This window comes from Gossypium hirsutum, chromosome A07 (genome assembly GCF_007990345.1).
Source record: "Gossypium hirsutum isolate 1008001.06 chromosome A07, Gossypium_hirsutum_v2.1, whole genome shotgun sequence".
Lineage (NCBI taxonomy): Eukaryota > Viridiplantae > Streptophyta > Magnoliopsida > Malvales > Malvaceae > Gossypium > Gossypium hirsutum.
The window spans coordinates 33,740,737-33,757,237 of record NC_053430.1 but is presented as its reverse complement, the minus strand read 5'-3'; the positions used below and the strand labels follow the sequence as shown (position 1 = coordinate 33,757,237).

The following is a 16,501-nucleotide window of genomic DNA, read 5'->3' as shown; positions in this document are numbered from 1 at the left end:
TACTAAAAAAGTGATAATTTAATTTCTGATTTTGTGTTAGATTCGTATTTGCTAGAGCACACACTCGGTGCAATTTAGGGTATGAAGATAATAGGGAAGGTCATTTGGTTAAAAGTTGGGAACGATTCAAATCCGTCTCATATAAAGCACATGTACTTTTCAGTAAAAGTTTATTGTTATAAATATCACAAACTGTAACAACCCGTTTTTAGTCAAATCAGAATAGTGGTTTTGGGACCACAAATTCGAGGTCAAAATAATTATTTTATTATTATTTTAATGTTTACAACATGATAGTATGATTGTGTGAAATTTTCGTTAAGAAATTTTATTGTTTGAGTGCTTAATTCGATAAAACAGACTAAATCACGTAAAGAGAAAAACTTGTGTTCTATTAGCTAAAGGTGTCTAATAACTATGGAATATTTTTTCAGCTGAAGGAATACGAGTTGACCCAAGCAAGATTTCTGCTGTTGTTGATTGGAAACCACCAAGAAATGTATCTGAAGTTAGAAGCTTTCTAGGATTAGCTGGCTATTATCGACATTTTGTTAAAGGATTCTTGATGATTGCTACACTGATAACTAGATTGCTACAGAAAGATGTGAAATTCGAATGGTCTGAGAAATGTCAATAGATTTTTGAACAGTTGAAAGCATTGCTAACTGAGGCACTAGTTTTGTTTCAACCTGAGTTAGGCAAAGAGTTTGTGATTTTCAACGATGCATCATTGAACTGTTTGGGTTGGGTTTTGATACAAGAGGGTAAAGTGATAGCTTTGTATTTAGACAGTTGAAGCCGCATGAAAAGAACTATCTGATGCACGATTTGGAATTGGTCGTTATTATTTTTGCATTGAAAATTTGGTGACATCATTTATACGATAAAAAGTGTCATATCTTTACCGATCACAAAAGCTTAAAGTATATTATGATTCAGAAATATTTGAATTTGCGACAACGAAGATGGTTCGAGCTGTTGAAAGACTATGAATTAGTGATTAATTATCATCCGAGGAAAGCAAATGTTGTTGCGGATGCTCTGCGTAGAAAATCATTATTTACTTTGCGAGTGATGAATACACAACTAACTTTGTCTGATGATGGTTTGATTCTAGAAAAGTTAAAAGTTAAACCGGTATTTCTTCAAAAAAAATTATGAAGCTAAAGAACGTGATAATGAATTGCAAGCTTAAAGAGTGCAATGTAAGTCGACTATTGATTTAGACTATCAGATCGGATTCGATGATTGCTTAATGTTTCGATGGAGAATTTGTGTACCAAAGAATTCTGAGCTTATTCAGAAAATTCTGCACGAAGAACACAGTGGTTGTTTATCTGTTCATTCGGGAAGTACTAAAATATACAATGATTTGAAACAGTTGTATTGGTGGTCGGGCATGAAACGAGACATTTCAGAGTTTGTGCCGAAATGTTTGGTTTGTCAACAAGTTAAAGCTAAACATCAGTCCCTTCAGGATTGCTACAACTAGTGATGATACCAGAGTGGAAATGGGATAGAGTTACAATGGATTTCGTATCGGGATTGCCCCTGTCTCCGAAAAAGAAAGATGTTATTTGGGTTGTCTTTGATCAACTAACGAAATCGACACATTTCATTCCGTTACGTACAAATTATTCGCTTGACAAATTATCTGAGTTGTACATCTCTGAGATTTTTAGATTGCACAGGGTGCCAGTTTCTATTATTTCAGATAGAGATCCGAGGTTTACATTGCGATTTTAGAATAAATTGTAAGAAGCTTTGGGTACGCGGTTGTATTTTAGTATTGCATTTCATCTACAAACTGATGGTCAGTCTGAGAGAGTAATTCAAATTCTCTAATATATGCTTCATTGTTATGTTTTCGAGTTTGAAGGCAACTGGGGGAAATATTTACCATTGGTTGAATTCGCGTATAACAACAGTTTTCAATCGAGCATAAAATGGCACCGTATGAAGTATTGTATGGTCGCAAATACCGAACTTCATTGTATTGGACCAAGCTTAGTGAGAAAAAGATTCACGGGGTTGATTTGATTAGGGAGACTGAAGATAAAGTGAAAGTAATTCGTGACAGTTTGAAAGCAGCATCAGATCGACAGAAATCGTATGCAGATTTGAAACGTAAAAACATTGAGTTTCAGATCGGTGAAAAAGTATTTCTGGAAGTATCTTCGTATAAGAAAATCCTTCGTTTTGGTCGCAAAGGCAAATTGAGTTTGCGATTTATCAGGCCGTATGAGATTATTGAAAGAATAGGGCTAGTAGCATATCATTAGTTTTTCCGTCAGAATTAGAAAAGATTCACAATGTATTTCATGTGTCGATGTTACGATGGTATCAATCAGATCTATCGCATGTAATTTCTCCGGCAGAGATTGAAATTCAACCTGATATAACATATAACGAAGAACCAATCAAAATTTTAGCTCGAGAGGTTAAAGAGTTGATAAATAAACGTATAGCTTTGAGGAAGATTTTGTGGCAACGGCACGGTGTCGAAGAGGCTACGTGGGAACCTTAGGAAGCTATGAGAAAAATAGTATCCTAACCTTTTTTCTGGTAAGATTTTCGGGGACAAAAATTCCTAAGGGGGGAGAGTTGTAACAGACCATTTTTAGTCAAATCAGAACAGTAGTTTTGGGACCACAAATTCAAGGTCAAAATAATTATTTTATTATTATTTTAATGTTTATAGCATGATAATATGATTGTGTGAAAGTTTTGTTAAGAAATTTTATCATTTGAGTGCTTAATTTGATAAAAAGGACTAAATCGCGTAAAGTAAAAACTTGTCTTCTATTAGCTAAAGGTGTCTAATAGCTATGGAATATTAAATTGGAGGTCCTTATGTTGTAATTATACCATTATTAATATGAATGGACAAATATGGACATCTTTTTAATGGTTTTAAAGGTTAATGTATAAGACTAATTAAGTAAGTAGATAATTAAAAGATAATTTAATAAAACAAAAGGTCATTTTTTTTAATTCATCATCTTTCTAACCGATTATTGAAGAAGATAAAGCCATTAAAATAGCTTCAAGGTTCGGCTAGCTATCATCTATGTATGTAAGTCCATTTTTGTTTTGTTTTTAATGATTTCTATGTTTTTGAGATCGTTGCAGCTTAATCTAGCAAGCCCAGGGACTAAATTGCAAAACTGTTAAAGGTTTAGGGTTTTTCCATTGATGAATGAGCATGTGTTTTGATGTTTAATGGTAGAAAATGTATGCTTGTTGTTAGATAAACAACATTTGTAAAGTGATTTTTGACAAAATTGTCATTTAGGGATTTAATTGAAAATTGTTGAAATTTTGTGGTTAAATTGTGAAATAAATGAAAGATATGGGCTGCTAGGGACCTAATTGAAATTCATCTAGCATGGGTTTAGGTTGAATTACATGAATTTGTGTTTTTATGATATAATGACTAAATTGTAAAAATGTGAAATATTAGGGGCAAATGTGTAAATTTGGCTTAATGTGTATTTTGGACTAAATTGAATAGATATATTATTAAATAAGTTAATTGTGATTAATTTAGATCAAGAAAAGCCAAATATGGATTTAGATAGGGGAAATAACAAAGTTTTGGACTAATCGACTCGTTTCATCGTTTTTGTATTCAAGGTAAGTTCGTATGTAATAAGCATTATTATGTTTGTATTTTAAATGCTTTGATATTGCATAAATTGTGAATACGGCCTTGCAGACATGTTCGACGATGACTCGGCAAGTGTGAAATCCCTGTTGAACCTTAGGAACAGATTAGGATACGAATGGCATGTCATTAGGGGTTATGTGATTTGGGTGCTGGTCCGTACGTCCTACCAGTGGCTGAGTTATCCAGCATGTGTTGCGGATACTCATCAGCTTGTGTAAGCAGCACCATGTAGCTTTGTCATGACCATCAGCTTGTGTGAGCAGACCCGTTGATAGCTCGAGAATGAGATATGTTATGTTATGTTTTATCTAACTTTACAAGCATTGAAATAAGGAAATTTATGAAAGTTTATCTAACATTGTGAATGAAAATGTGGCAGGTTGGTGATTCTATATGAGATATGTTATGTTTTATTTGCTTAAATTGCGCATATATGGTAAGTTGATTTTAATGCTATATGAACTTACTAAGCTTTATAGCTTACATTATTTATTTTTCCTTATTTTATAGTGAATTCAAAACTAGCTCAGATTTGGGAATCGTCGGAGACTTCATCACACTATCCAACTATCACTTTGGTACTTTTGAATCTAAGTTTATGGATATATGGCATGTATAGGATTATGGTCATTTTGATATATAGTTTGGTAATGAAATTAGTCATTTAAAATGGCTTGTAAATGTTAACTGTTTGGTTTTGGTATTTAGCCATAAGAGTTGGCTTATTTTGGTATATTTGATCATGTATATATATGTGCATATGGTTTGTGTTGTGAGTTTGATGATGGATATGTGATGCTTGTTGATAATAGGTATTATGGATGTCAAATGGTTGATATTTGAGAATTAGTATGCTTATTAGTTTACGCAAAATGATACATAATTGTAAGATGCCATTTAGATGATTTGTGATTGTGAGTTAGCATGAATGAAATGGTCAAATTTGATACTTGTGTGTATTGTGGTTAATGGTATGAGATTATCATGAATTAAACTTGGTTGGTGTTGATTTAAATGCCTAGTTATGCCATGTTTTGTACTATTTGATTTGGTATAGGTGTATGGAAATATAGGTGGCAAAATGGCTTGGTAAATAGCCTATTTTTGTCTACACGGGCGTGTGTCTCAGTCGTATGTGATACACGGTCAGGTTACACGACCGTGTGTCCCCTGGTGTTGAATTAGAAATCAAGTCAGTATGCTCCACATGGCCTAGCACACGGGCGTGTGACTTGGCCGTGTGACATAAGTCAATATACCCTACAGGTTTAGCACGGCCTAGCACACGGCCTGGCACACGGGCATGTGAGGCCATTTCGAAAGGGCACACGGGCTAGTCTTATGGGTGTGTGGTTGCCCATGTGACCCAAGTTAGGGAGTTATACGGGGTCAGACACGGGCTGAGACACGGCCATGTAATTCCATTTCGAATGTCCACACGGCCTGTGAAGCGGATGTGTCTTTGACCGTGTGTAGTTTGAAAAACTATCTAATTTTTGTAAAAATTTCCCGAGTTATTGGTTTAGTCCCGAACTATAATAGCCCATTTTTCAGTGAAATAGGAACAGTGGTTTCGGGACCACAAATCCAACCCAAAAATAAAATTTATTTTTATTTTATTATATGGTCCGTAATATGATAGACATGTCGTGTGAAAAATTTGATACTAAAATTTTATTGATTAAGTGTTTAATTACGAGAAGGACTAAATCGCATAAAATGCGAAAGTTGAATTCTAGTAGCTATAAGGATTAAATAACTATGAAATTCAAAACTAGAGGTCCTTATATGGTAATTAAACCATTAAAGAAAAGTACGTAGATTTTTGGTGACTAATCCATGGAAAATTAGAAAAGTGTAGGGTCTAAATTGGAAAATGAAATAATTAATTAATTAAAAGATGATAAAAAGCAAATATCATTTTATTTTGTCATCTTCAACCCCAAAATTCTATGGAAACCCTAGGAGAGAGAGAAGAAACTTTCAAGACTTAATTGGATAAGTTTTCTTGTCTCGTTTTTAGTAATTTTGATATTTTTTAAACCGGGATAGTCGAGTCTATCTATTTGAGAGATTAATTTGAAAAGTTATCAAGATATGAAAAATGGGTCATGGATGAATATGCTGAAAATTAGAAATTTATGGTAGAAAATGAAAGGTTGTTGATAGATAAACAACTTTTACAAAGTGATTTTTGATGAAAACATGATTTAGGGACTAAAATGTAAAGTTGTGAAATTTGATGAAAAATTCTGAAATTTTATGAATCCATGTGCTGTAAAATTTGTAATGGGATTTTGGTTAGGCTTGGAATAGGGAGTAAATTGCACAAGTTTCATTTTTCGAGATAAAATTAGAATTTATGGAAAAGTTAAGGGCAAAATGGTAATTTTTCCTAAGACGTAGATTGAGTCCAAATAAATATGAAATGAGATAAATTGATGATTAAATTCATTATATAGATCCGAATAACACAAACTCGAGGCTAGATCGAGGAAAAGAAATGGTTTCAGATTAATAGATTATTTACGCAAACGAGTGTCGAAGTAAGTTCGTTTAACCTAATTGAGCATGTAAATATGTTTAAATTGAATGTTGTGGTTGTATGAAATGTTATTATCATTTGATGTGAATTATTTGATTGCTATAAAGAAAAATTGGATACATGCTTGAAATGATAAAAAAAGGGTTAAGTTCCGATTGAATATTGAGTTCCGATGAATATATGCGCTTTCCCGAAATGAATAAGGTTTTGCATTTGTTGCTGACGGGATTTAGCTCGGACGACTAATCCTATTGACCTTGTTATAGAAAGGATTTAGCCCGAATGGGTAATCCTGATATAATACCTTTCGAGTATACGTTACAATTAGGGTTTAGCCTAGACTGGTAATCCTAATTGAGCTCTTTGAGCATATGTTATATAAAGGATTTAGCCTGGACTGGTAATCCTGTTATGCGATATATGGCTTGAGAGCGTGCTTCTTGGTTAAGTGCCCTAAAAGGTACCTTCGAATAAGGATTGAAGGATTACTGAATCGTACACCCTGAGTGTACGACCTGAGTATTTAACAAAAATTCCAATGATTCAATGGACATAAAAGTCTTGATATGGCATGAGAATTATGAGAAGAAATGATAATGTTTTGAAAGAGTAATGCATGATGAGCTCAACTATCTTTACTTGATGTATATGTAAACTTTGCGACTAACATGTTTAATTGGATGCATGTAATTAGGCAATTTTGCTAAATAGATGGAAACTTGCTATTGTATGCTTAAATTTAATAAACGGGATTGGTAAGTCTAGTTTTCGTTATACGAACTTACTAAGCATGTAATGCTTACTCCTTTTTATTTTCCCCTGTTTTATAGTGCTCGGAAGCTCGTGAAGGTTGGAAATCACCAGATCATCGTCACACTATCAACTAGTCATTTCGGTTATACTTAGTAAAAATCATTTTGGTATAATGACATGTATAGGACAACTTGACCAATAGAGGCTTGAAATTGATGTTTTGTAACCTAGCCATTGGAATGGCTAGTAATGGTTTATTTTGGTATGATTCAGTAGACAATGATGATATATTCATATGTTATATGTTAAGTACATATAATCAAATGATGTTAATGCCTACGTTAATCCAAGGTAAGTTTATAAACACATATACATGTAATGGTATGCCATGATGAATGATAGAATTGTTTAATTTGAATGCTTGGAATGGTTGGTGTTGGATGTGTGTTTTAAGTGCAGGTCTTGGGTGAAATTTTGGGTGATAATTGAAGCTAGAAATGGCTTCATTTTGTCCACACGGGCGTGTGTCTAGACCGTGTGTGACACACAGCCTGGTAACATGGGCATGTGGTAAGGCCATGTGTCCCTTGCACCTTAATTTTAAGAAATAGAATGCTGAGAATTGAGCACATGGGCAGGGGCACGGGCGTGTGTCTCAGCCGTGTGTGCCATACGACCTAGAACACGGGCATGTGTCTTGGCCGTATGAAACCTGCACCAAATTTTGAATTGAATTAATTAACCACACGACCTAACACACAGACGTGTGGCATGGCCGTGTGCACAAGTCAGAGAGTTACACGGGGTCGAACATGGCCTGCAACACAAGCGTGTCCCAAGGTCACACAGGCGTGTCCCTTGGACCACACGGGCGTATGAGCCTTACACCTTAGAAAATTTTCAATAATGTCGTGAAAAATTTTATGAGTTTCTAATTAAGTTCCAACTTGATTCTAATGCTCGTATTGGGCCTCGAGGGTCCAATTAAGGGACGTTTTGAATGATCTCGATAAATGAATAGTAATTTACATGAATTATTTGTAAAATATTTTGAAAGTTCTGGTAATACTTCGAAACCCTGTTCTAACGACGGATAGGGGTTAGAGGTGTTACACGAACCACTTCAAATGCATGTTTAAGGCCTCGTAGGCTCGTATTAGGGACAATGCGATTGATGTTGAATGACGATTGCATGAAATTGAATAATGTATGTGAAATGTTTGTTTATTTGTGTTATAAGTCCGGTAATGCTCCATAATTCTATTCCGGCGTTAAATACAGGTGAGGGGTGTTACACAAACCGACTTAATTTAGAAAAATTTTAAACTTATGTTGTTACAATAAATTATTTTCTTAACCAGATTTTCCAACAGAGGCGTGCCCAAAATTTTTATATACAAATTTCGAGTCAAAAATGGACTTGAAAAATTTGGAGACAATTTATTTATAAACTTTGAAAAGAAGTTTTGATTACAAAGAGAACTCCTTTAATTATTTTCTACGGTTGAGCTTTGATCCAAAGTTGTCAAAACTTGATTACAAAGGATGTAGTTTGCTTCAAGTGCCATTATGACGTGCTCTTGAAATGGATTTGAACCTACTTTTTTCAGTTGAATTGGATCGAAAGGTGACTTTCTTTATAAACAACTTTTGACTTCCTCTAATTGGTTGAACTAGATCAGAAGGTGGCTTTTGTTTAAAATTGATACGACACTCTTTTGAATTTTTTTCAAGTTCTTTGGTTTCTTTAAAGATCTTCTAGACTTTTTAACTTGTGTGTGTGAAATGGATAGGACTTGACCCCTTTTATAGTACCAATTCTTTAAGTAAAATAGAATTCTTTTGGAATGTAAACTCTTGATTTGAAGTGTTCTACAAAAATTAAACTCTTTAATTTAATATTTATCTCTTATCAATTTAATTAATTATAGATAAAATAATCATTTAATATTGTCACTTAATTATTTTAATATATATTTTTATTATTTATTTATTAATTTAAATTAATTAAAAAATAATTATGATATAATATATGATGACATCATTTTTATTCATAATAATTTCAATTTAAAGAATGATATGTTTTGTAATTAATTCAAAAAATTTCATCTACAAAACCATCACGAAAACATTGATGAAAAGAAATAAGTGCTTGAGATTATGAGTAAGTTAAATTAAAATAAAGTAAGAATACTTTTATGATATAATTTATCAAAAAGTTATATCTTTCAAATGTACAACAGCAAAATAATAGTTTTACACGTGGCAAAGATCAAAAGGGAAAGTTCCTAAGACACACTGAAAGCATCAAATCATTATTATCTTCCCAAATATACCCTCGTTGCCCGTGGGCAACCAATCCCCTTCAAATTTCAATCACTATCGCCCATCCACTGACCAAACCACATTCTCTTCGCTGCCCGCACGTCCCGGGCATCTTCAGACACTTTCTTTCCCAAACATCTTCAACTGTTTTGCCCCTTTCAGACGTATTTAATACTACCGTAGACCAGCGAAAATCGTCAACAATGACAATAAATAAATAAATTAAAGTTAATTCCTTTAAGCTTTTTTACTATATATTGAAACCAAACGCACGTTTTCACACCAATTCTACCAGTCCTTCGTGTTCTTTTTTTCCTAAAATATTTGCGGCAACATGTTAAGACAGTAGTACTACCACTAAGAGCGGCTGTTGTGTTTTTAACTGAAGTTGTGTTGTTGTCTCCTTTTTACTCAGTGGTGGTCTTCGATCTGGAAATCTAGGGCACGGAATGTGGAACCTGACGCGATTTGCATCGTCGAGGTTGAGCCGCACACGACGGTTGTTCTCGTCGGTGATTCCTGGTCCTTGTATTGTTCACAAGCGTGGAACAGATATTCTTCATGATCCTTGGTTTAATAAGGTTGGCTTAGTTTTCTTACTATGATATTTGACTAACCTGTTTGCACTTTGAAGTAGTGATTTTTCTGCTTACTGAGAATGAATTTTATTTAGACTCGGAAATTTATTTTTTTAGATCGTGCTTTTGAAACGTAAGCTCCGGATTACCGTCGATACGAAAACGTTTGACTTTTTTTCCCCTTAAGTGCAGGATACTGGCTTTCCCTTAACAGAAAGAGATCGACTTGGGCTCCGTGGTCTCCTTCCGCCACGTGTGATATCATTCGAACAGCAATATGATCGTTTCTGTAAGTTTGTTTTCCAAATTAGGTATATTATATGTATAACTTACTAAAATCGTATGGTTGTGTATTTGCCTTTTAGGAGATTTTTACCAAGTTGTTGATCTTGGTCTCTAACAATAGCCTTCATTTTGACTGTGTTTTTTAATTGGTAGTGGAATCATATCACTCCTTGGAAAAAAATACTAAGGGCCAACCTGATAGTGTTGTTGCATTAGCCAAATGGAGGATCTTAAATAGATTGCATGACAGGAATGAAACACTATACTACAGAGTAAGTTGGTTGATTGTTTCAATTTATGGCATTTACACAAATTTTTTTACTTCTCATATCATTTAAAGTTTTTCTGCTTTGCTTTTTGCTTCAGGTCCTTATGGACAACATCAAAGATTTTGCACCTATAATTTATACGCCGACTGTGGGGCTAGTATGTCAAAACTACTCTGGATTGTTTAGACGCCCACGTGGTATGTATTTCAGTGCGAAGGATAAAGGAGAGATGATGTCTATGATATATAATTGGCCAGCTCAACATGTAAGTTTTGGATCTTAAGAGTGTCAAAGATTGTATGTCATATGCCTTTTGTTCATTTATGTTATGTTGAATTCCGGTCTCGCAGGTTGATATGATAGTCCTGACTGATGGCAGTCGTATTCTTGGCCTTGGTGACCTTGGAGTTCAGGGTATTGGAATACCAATTGGAAAACTTGATATGTATGTTGCTGCTGCTGGTATCAACCCACAACGTGTAAGAACTATTATCTCTCTTTTCTTTCTTCCTCCTTCCAGCCTGTTTATTTTCAGGCAGGTAAATGTCTGTTGTCTCTACCTGTACATTCTTGCGTTTAACCTCAATTGTTCAATCAATTTTCTTTCACTGACAGGTGCTCCCTGTTATGCTTGATGTTGGCACTAACAATCAGAAGCTACTTGAAGACCGGCTTTGTAAGTATATGATGTACTTTAATTACTTGTTCTTAAGAAGTTGTTACCTTTGCAGAGTGGACTGTATGATATGCTTGCATATGATTTTATTTCCTGACAGGTTGGGCTGATGTCAACATTTTTCTTTGGCTTGACAGATTTAGGATTAAGACAACCTAGGTTAGAAGGGGAAGAATATCTAGAAATTGTTGATGAGTTCATGGAAGCAGTTTTCACTCGTTGGCCTAAGGCTATTGTGCAGGTTTATTTCTTTCAGAGGGGAGAGCTTTGTATTATTGCTTGTTCATACCGAGTTTACTTATTTGACGGTTATACCATTTAGTTTGAAGATTTTCAAATGAAGTGGGCCTTTGAAACCTTGGACCGCTATCGGAAAAAGTTTTGCATGTTTAATGATGACATACAGGTGAACATTTGGTGCAGCTACTTGCTACTTTTATGAACTATTGTCTAGTATAATACAGATTGCTATGGAATCACTTCGAATGCCATCATTATTAAAAAGTTTTGCCGACTCAATGTCTTGCAGGGAACTGCTGGAGTTGCGCTTGCTGGATTGTTAGGAACTGTAAGAGCACAAGGTCGAACATTGGCTGACTTTCCAGACCAGAGAATAGTTGTGGTGGGAGCTGGGAGGTACTGACTTAGCTTATAGATAACAGCTTGGCCTTCAGTCTTTCACCATAAGATTTTGTGCCCATTCTTGGCTTTACTTCTCATATCCACCTTTCTATCTGTCTTCCAGTGCAGGGCTTGGTGTCCTTAGCATGGCTGTGCAAGCTGTTGCAAGAATGACAGGAAAAAATGAAACTGCTGCACAAAACTTTTTCCTACTTGATAAAGATGTATGTTTATGCTTCCACTATAGTACTCTTCATTCCATTTGTGCCAGGTATTTCATACCTTGATATGTAATATATCCTTTCTATGTGTGATAAATATGAGGTTTATATGCACAGAACACGCAAAAAAGTTTTACTTGAAAATGGTTTAAGGGCTTTTATATGATTTACATCATTCATAGTTTCGTTTTTTTGTCTCTCTAAAATATTGTTATTTCTTATGAGAAAATGATTATGGTTTGATACTGGGAACCTAGATACTCTCATTCTAGTTATATGTCAGATTGACCATCTAGTAATTTTTAATTTCATTCTCCACATGGTGGGTAATGCTTCAAATATTGTTGTTGCCGGTTTAGGGTCTCATCACTAAAGAGAGGAAGAATCTTGATCCAGCGGCTGCTCCATTTGCTAAGGATCCAGGACAGATAGTGGGACTTAGAGAGGGGGCTTCTCTACTTGAAGTGGTAAGTCCAATGGCAGGGCTTGAGGGGCTGCCATAAAAGTGCCAGGCTGGTGTCTATGAAATTGTGCTAAGAACAAAAGAAGCTAGTGCAGAATTTGCATATGTAAGAACTAATTGCTGTAAAATTAATTTTATCCAGGTTAAAAAGGTCAAACCTGATGTGCTTCTTGGTTTGTCTGGAGTTGGCGGTGTGTTCAGTGAAGAGGTGGAAGTTCATACTTTTCAAATTATTTCTATCTCATATATAATCACTAACCGTTATTTTGTTGTTCAGAGTAGTTTATGCATACTTTTATGTTCTAATTACTGCTTGCGTTGTGCATTGTTTCGAGTTCCTCACTAGTGTCTTGGCACAAAAACAGGTGCTCAAGGCTTTGCGTGAATCTGGTTCAACTAGACCTGCTATTTTTGCAATGTCAAATCCCACCATGAATGGTTTGTTTTTTAACCCGTCATGCATATTTGGATATTTTCCCCCTTAAAACTAGATGTTTTATTTTAATATTCTGTTTGCATTCCCATTGGACAGCTGAATGCACTGCAGCAGATGCTTTTAAGCATGCTGGAGAAAACATAGTGTTCGCCAGTGGAAGCCCTTTCGAAAATGTCAATCTTGGTATTTTCCATACTAGTTGAAGTTCATCTTGTTTGAAAGATTTTGCATCATAAATTTACAAGAATTTAGTGCTTCTTTCCCGCATGTGAATCCGGTTTTTAAGTTTTGGTTATTACATCTTTTATAAGCATTTGCTTGCTGACAGGTAATGGAAAAGTGGGCTATGTAAATCAAGCAAATAACATGTACCTGTTCCCAGGGTATGTGTTGTTTTTGCAGTTCGTTATTATTCTTTTCTTAACATACTTAGAACTTGCTCAGATTTAACTAATGTTGCTTTTTAATCCAGGATTGGTTTGGGAAGTTTGGTCTCAGGTGCTCGCTTTATAACTGATGGAATGTTGCAAGCTGCTGCTGAATGGTATGAATATGAGTATTATCATATAGTTCCTATTATTCTTGTTTTCTCTCTCTTCCAATAATTCTTAAAGCCTGAATTCACAGTGTAGAATGTTTGAAAACTACGCTCTTATTATTTCTAGTATGCTATAATGTATTCATTGAGTATATATATATATAAAAAGCATTTGAATGGACCAAGACTACAAGAAAAGCACCTGACAGAACAAGTCTACTTGCTATCCGCTTGGTCACAAATCGAAAACCGTTCTCTATAAGCAGGAGAAAATCTGTTTACATTGGGACCTTTCTCAGACCCTACTTATAACGGGAGGCTATAATTTCTTAGTGATGCAAAACTTGGACCCTAAAAGGAGTGAAATGCTGGTGTAGGCCTTTGTATCCCTATGTTATTGTGTGCACTATTGAAGTTTTGGTTGCATAAACTTTATTAGACACTGATTACAATAACCTTTTTGCGCTTCACATGAGTATGAACACAACGGGTCCTATAATTCTTGTGTCACTTGTGATTTTAATTGAAGCATGTGATGCTATCTTTGCAGCCTTGCATCTTATATGAGTGATGAAGAAATTCAGAAGGGCATCTTGTATCCATCTATCGACAGGTAATATTGTCTACATTCACCTGTGACTTTTCCTTGTTGTCTAAAGTGGTATCGTAAACGTTAGTTCAATAGAACACCCAATCATAAACAATTTATGATTTAGCAGGGCATTTTTTCAATACATCATTTGCCTGTCACAATAGATGTAGATTTTTTAGCTTACTTGTCACGTTAGTATTGCTCCGATTATATTGCATGCATGAATGAAGCACTCATGACCATTGGAGATTATTGGGAGGATCTATGGTTTTAAGAATACAACATCACCTTTTCTTTTCCCCTTTAATTTCTAATGCTCTTCTTCTTCTTATTCATCATGAAGAAGTTAATTATGCTTTGTGCACAATGCAGTATTCGGCATATTACAGCCGAGGTCGGAGCATCTGTTCTGCGAGCTGCTGTTGCGGAAGAACTGGCGGAAGGGCATGGAGACGTGGGTCCTAAAGAATTGGCTCATATGTCGAAAGTAAGATATCAAACTTATTTCACCTTTACCTTTTTCTAGTCCCCTCAGTAAAGCATTTTCATGGTAAATATTCACATTTTAGTAACCCTAAGGTAAAAAAATTACAACTTAAATCTTTATCATCTAAATTTTATAACTTAAATGGGTGCAGGAGGAGACGGTGGGATACGTATTTCGAAATATGTGGTACCCCATTTACAGTCCACTTGTTCAGGAAAAGTAGGCTTCCATTTTATTATCTCTCACAATTGGGAAATGGAGGCCATTTCTATGTGGACCGAGGAGGTACGGCCCCTCAAACTAGAGCTGCGAAGCAAGCGTGTTAACTTCCTTCTTTTGTTTACTATTAATTTTATCTTCTTCTTTTTTTCTCAGATAAATAAAATTGAATTATTAATCATTAAGAGTTCAATACCGTCTATTGAACCAAGACAGAAGATTTATGTTGATCTCGAATTCAACCCTTTGTAAAAATAATTTACTTTTTAAATCTGGAGTTGCAGCAAATATATTATCCATCGTTTTTCTTCCTTTTGTAACCCCTAACGCAAGCATTTTGCAACAAATATGGGTCAAGAATGACCTTTTCTCCAATTGGGAGGAAGCCGCGTTCGTCAAATTTTGTAAAATTAAGTGTTTCTGATGATACAGACTTGATGAGCAGATTGGGCTCCATATTTCGATTTCCATTTTCATATTCTGAATTTCTCTTCCAGTGTAAAATGAATGCTGAAATTCGATTTTAGACGAGTTATTATTGTTTCAACTCTAGAAGTTGGATACCACAAGATTTTAATCTTTACATATACCATTCATGGATAAATTTGATTCCAAAATATTTGGAAATTTCATCCATTTTTTTGTGCTTTATTTAAATTATGGAAAATTAGGGAACCAGCAAAAGAGTTACAATAATAAACAAACTGTGAAATTTTGAAACTTGAATCAAGTGAAGTAGACGAACTTTTATTACACAAACAGGTAAGAAAAGAAAAAAAAACCAGCAAAAGAGTTGCAATAATAAAGAAACTGAAATTTTGAAACTTGAATCAAGTGAAGTAGACGAACTTTTATTACACAAACAGATAAGCAAAGAAAAAAAATAATAGAAAAATAGAACACAAGTTATTATTTTGATCCCTTTATTAAAAAATAAACAGATTGATTCTTATAGGCTAGATGAATGAGTAAAATAGTTTCTTTATTAAAATTGTTTTATCAAAAGCAAAATTGTTTCTTTATTAAAATTGTTTTATCAAAAGCTTATTTTGGTGTTTTATATATAAGGCACTAATTGTGATGCTGATTGTATTTTGGGTTTTGTTTTGTTCAAAATCCTGTGAAAGCTTAGGTATGCCAAACTCCATTCTGACATTTTTGTGGAGATGTTTAAAAGAAAAGGCTAGAGTTTAAGATCAGATTGGCTTTAAAAGAGTGGTTACCTTGAACCGAAAATATAATCCAATAGGAGAAGGTTAGGCAACTAGATTAAATAATGGAACAATATTGTGGTCGGGTAATTTCTTGGTCCTCCGCTAGCACTTGTGGATTCAAACCCTAAATCCTAAACCTAAATATATTATTGCTATGGGCGCATGTACAATTACAGGAGGGATGTTTAGTATTGATTCTTATAGTACTGTTCGGGGGGTTGATAAGATAATTCTTGTCTTGTAGATGTTTATTTGCGTTCTATCGAACTAATCTAAGAGCACTTTCTTATCATAATAAATAAGACTGTAAAAAAAAGAAGATTCAGGTTTAGGGTTTAGGGTCAATAATATAGAAGTATAAGTTGCCAAAATGAAAAAAAATGGTTTAGGGTTTAAGATTTCCAAGGTTTAACCAAGGATTAGCTCAGGACCCTACTACTTGTTGTATTTGGTTTAGTATTGCTACCACGCGTGACTCTCGAAGTTAAATACCATTGGATGGGTTACTTTTTATTGGCATTGAAAACACATCACGTTATGGCAGGGTAACATCTCATAGTTTAATGAATCTTCCACTTATTTGATGGGATGGTTAAGAGATTATATATG

The 16,501-nt window shown here is 34.6% G+C and overlaps 1 protein-coding gene across 2 annotated transcripts; it reads left to right on the top strand.

The window, feature by feature from the left end:
- Window positions 1-9,368: 9,368 nt before the first annotated feature.
- Window positions 9,369-14,977, top strand: LOC107952931 (NAD-dependent malic enzyme 2, mitochondrial). 2 transcript variants are annotated; one of them, XR_001698993.2, is made up of 20 exons: window positions 9,369-9,874; window positions 10,064-10,160; window positions 10,310-10,428; window positions 10,523-10,690; window positions 10,776-10,904; window positions 11,041-11,101; window positions 11,239-11,342; window positions 11,424-11,507; window positions 11,631-11,737; window positions 11,847-11,946; window positions 12,303-12,410; window positions 12,549-12,614; window positions 12,772-12,844; window positions 12,939-13,025; window positions 13,171-13,225; window positions 13,315-13,386; window positions 13,931-13,993; window positions 14,345-14,459; window positions 14,611-14,744; window positions 14,835-14,977. XR_001698993.2 is itself a non-coding variant. In XM_016888139.2 (19 exons), the coding sequence occupies exons 1-19, from the start codon at window positions 9,743-9,745 to the stop codon at window positions 14,680-14,682; spliced, it is 1,812 nt and encodes a 603-aa protein (XP_016743628.1). In that variant the 5' UTR covers window positions 9,369-9,742; the 3' UTR covers window positions 14,683-14,977. The 2 variants fall into 2 exon arrangements, 1 of the variants encoding a protein (XP_016743628.1); XM_016888139.2 differs by having other exon boundaries at window positions 14,611-14,977.
- Window positions 14,978-16,501: the final 1,524 nt, after the last annotated feature.